Source organism: Phalaenopsis equestris, unplaced genomic scaffold, assembly GCF_001263595.1.
Source record: "Phalaenopsis equestris unplaced genomic scaffold, ASM126359v1 Scaffold183119, whole genome shotgun sequence".
NCBI lineage: Eukaryota > Viridiplantae > Streptophyta > Magnoliopsida > Asparagales > Orchidaceae > Phalaenopsis > Phalaenopsis equestris.
The window spans coordinates 1-560 of NW_018203068.1; the positions used below are offsets into that span (position 1 = coordinate 1).

At 44.1% G+C, this 560-nt stretch overlaps 1 protein-coding gene across 1 annotated transcript; it reads right to left on the bottom strand.

Annotated features, from left to right (window-relative positions):
• Positions 1–59: 59 nt before the first annotated feature.
• On the bottom strand, positions 60–554 carry LOC110034317 (probable protein phosphatase 2C 15; the record flags this gene model as incomplete). The annotated part of the gene is made up of 2 exons (XM_020738592.1): positions 397–554; positions 60–231 (listed from the first exon to the last, which is right to left on the bottom strand). Coding segments are annotated over exons 1-2 (289 nt in total), but the record flags the coding sequence as incomplete, so codon positions are not given.
• Positions 555–560: the final 6 nt, after the last annotated feature.

A 560-nucleotide genomic window follows, 5' to 3' on the forward strand; every position in this document is an offset into this window, starting at 1 on the left:
AAAAAAAAAGAACATCAAGATTTCATAATCTGACAGCAAATCAATAGAAGAGAACTAGCCTTTGCTCTGAAACTCTTTGTCAGTCTTCACGAATCCTGCAACCAAAGCACGTGGAAGAGCGCTTAGCCACTCCTCCCTCCCAAGCCCTCGAGGAATAGCGCCAATTATGTGGTTCAGCAAATTATCCCTTGCAAAAATTGCAGCAGCATTGCCATTGTGCCCGTCAAAGATCTGCAAGTCCCTAACATCAGTTTTTTTCCAAAAAGAATCAACTGAAAACTACCATTCCTCAGCTCAAATCTAAAAAACCTAGGGAATTACTTTTCATTTAGCCCAATCGGGCATAGTATAATTATGAGGAATCCTACAAGATTTGAATTCAGATCGCAGTCTTACCGCGAAGACATGAAAGGCGGAGGAAGGATTCCCAGCTATTCTCTGACAGTCGGTCTTCACTAAGTAGTAGTCTTCCCCCTTCTTTGACTGCGCAGCGCAGCCAAATCGTATCAGCATCTTCTCCGGCTTCTCTCTTTTCAACTCCCGCCGGATTAGCGCCGCAA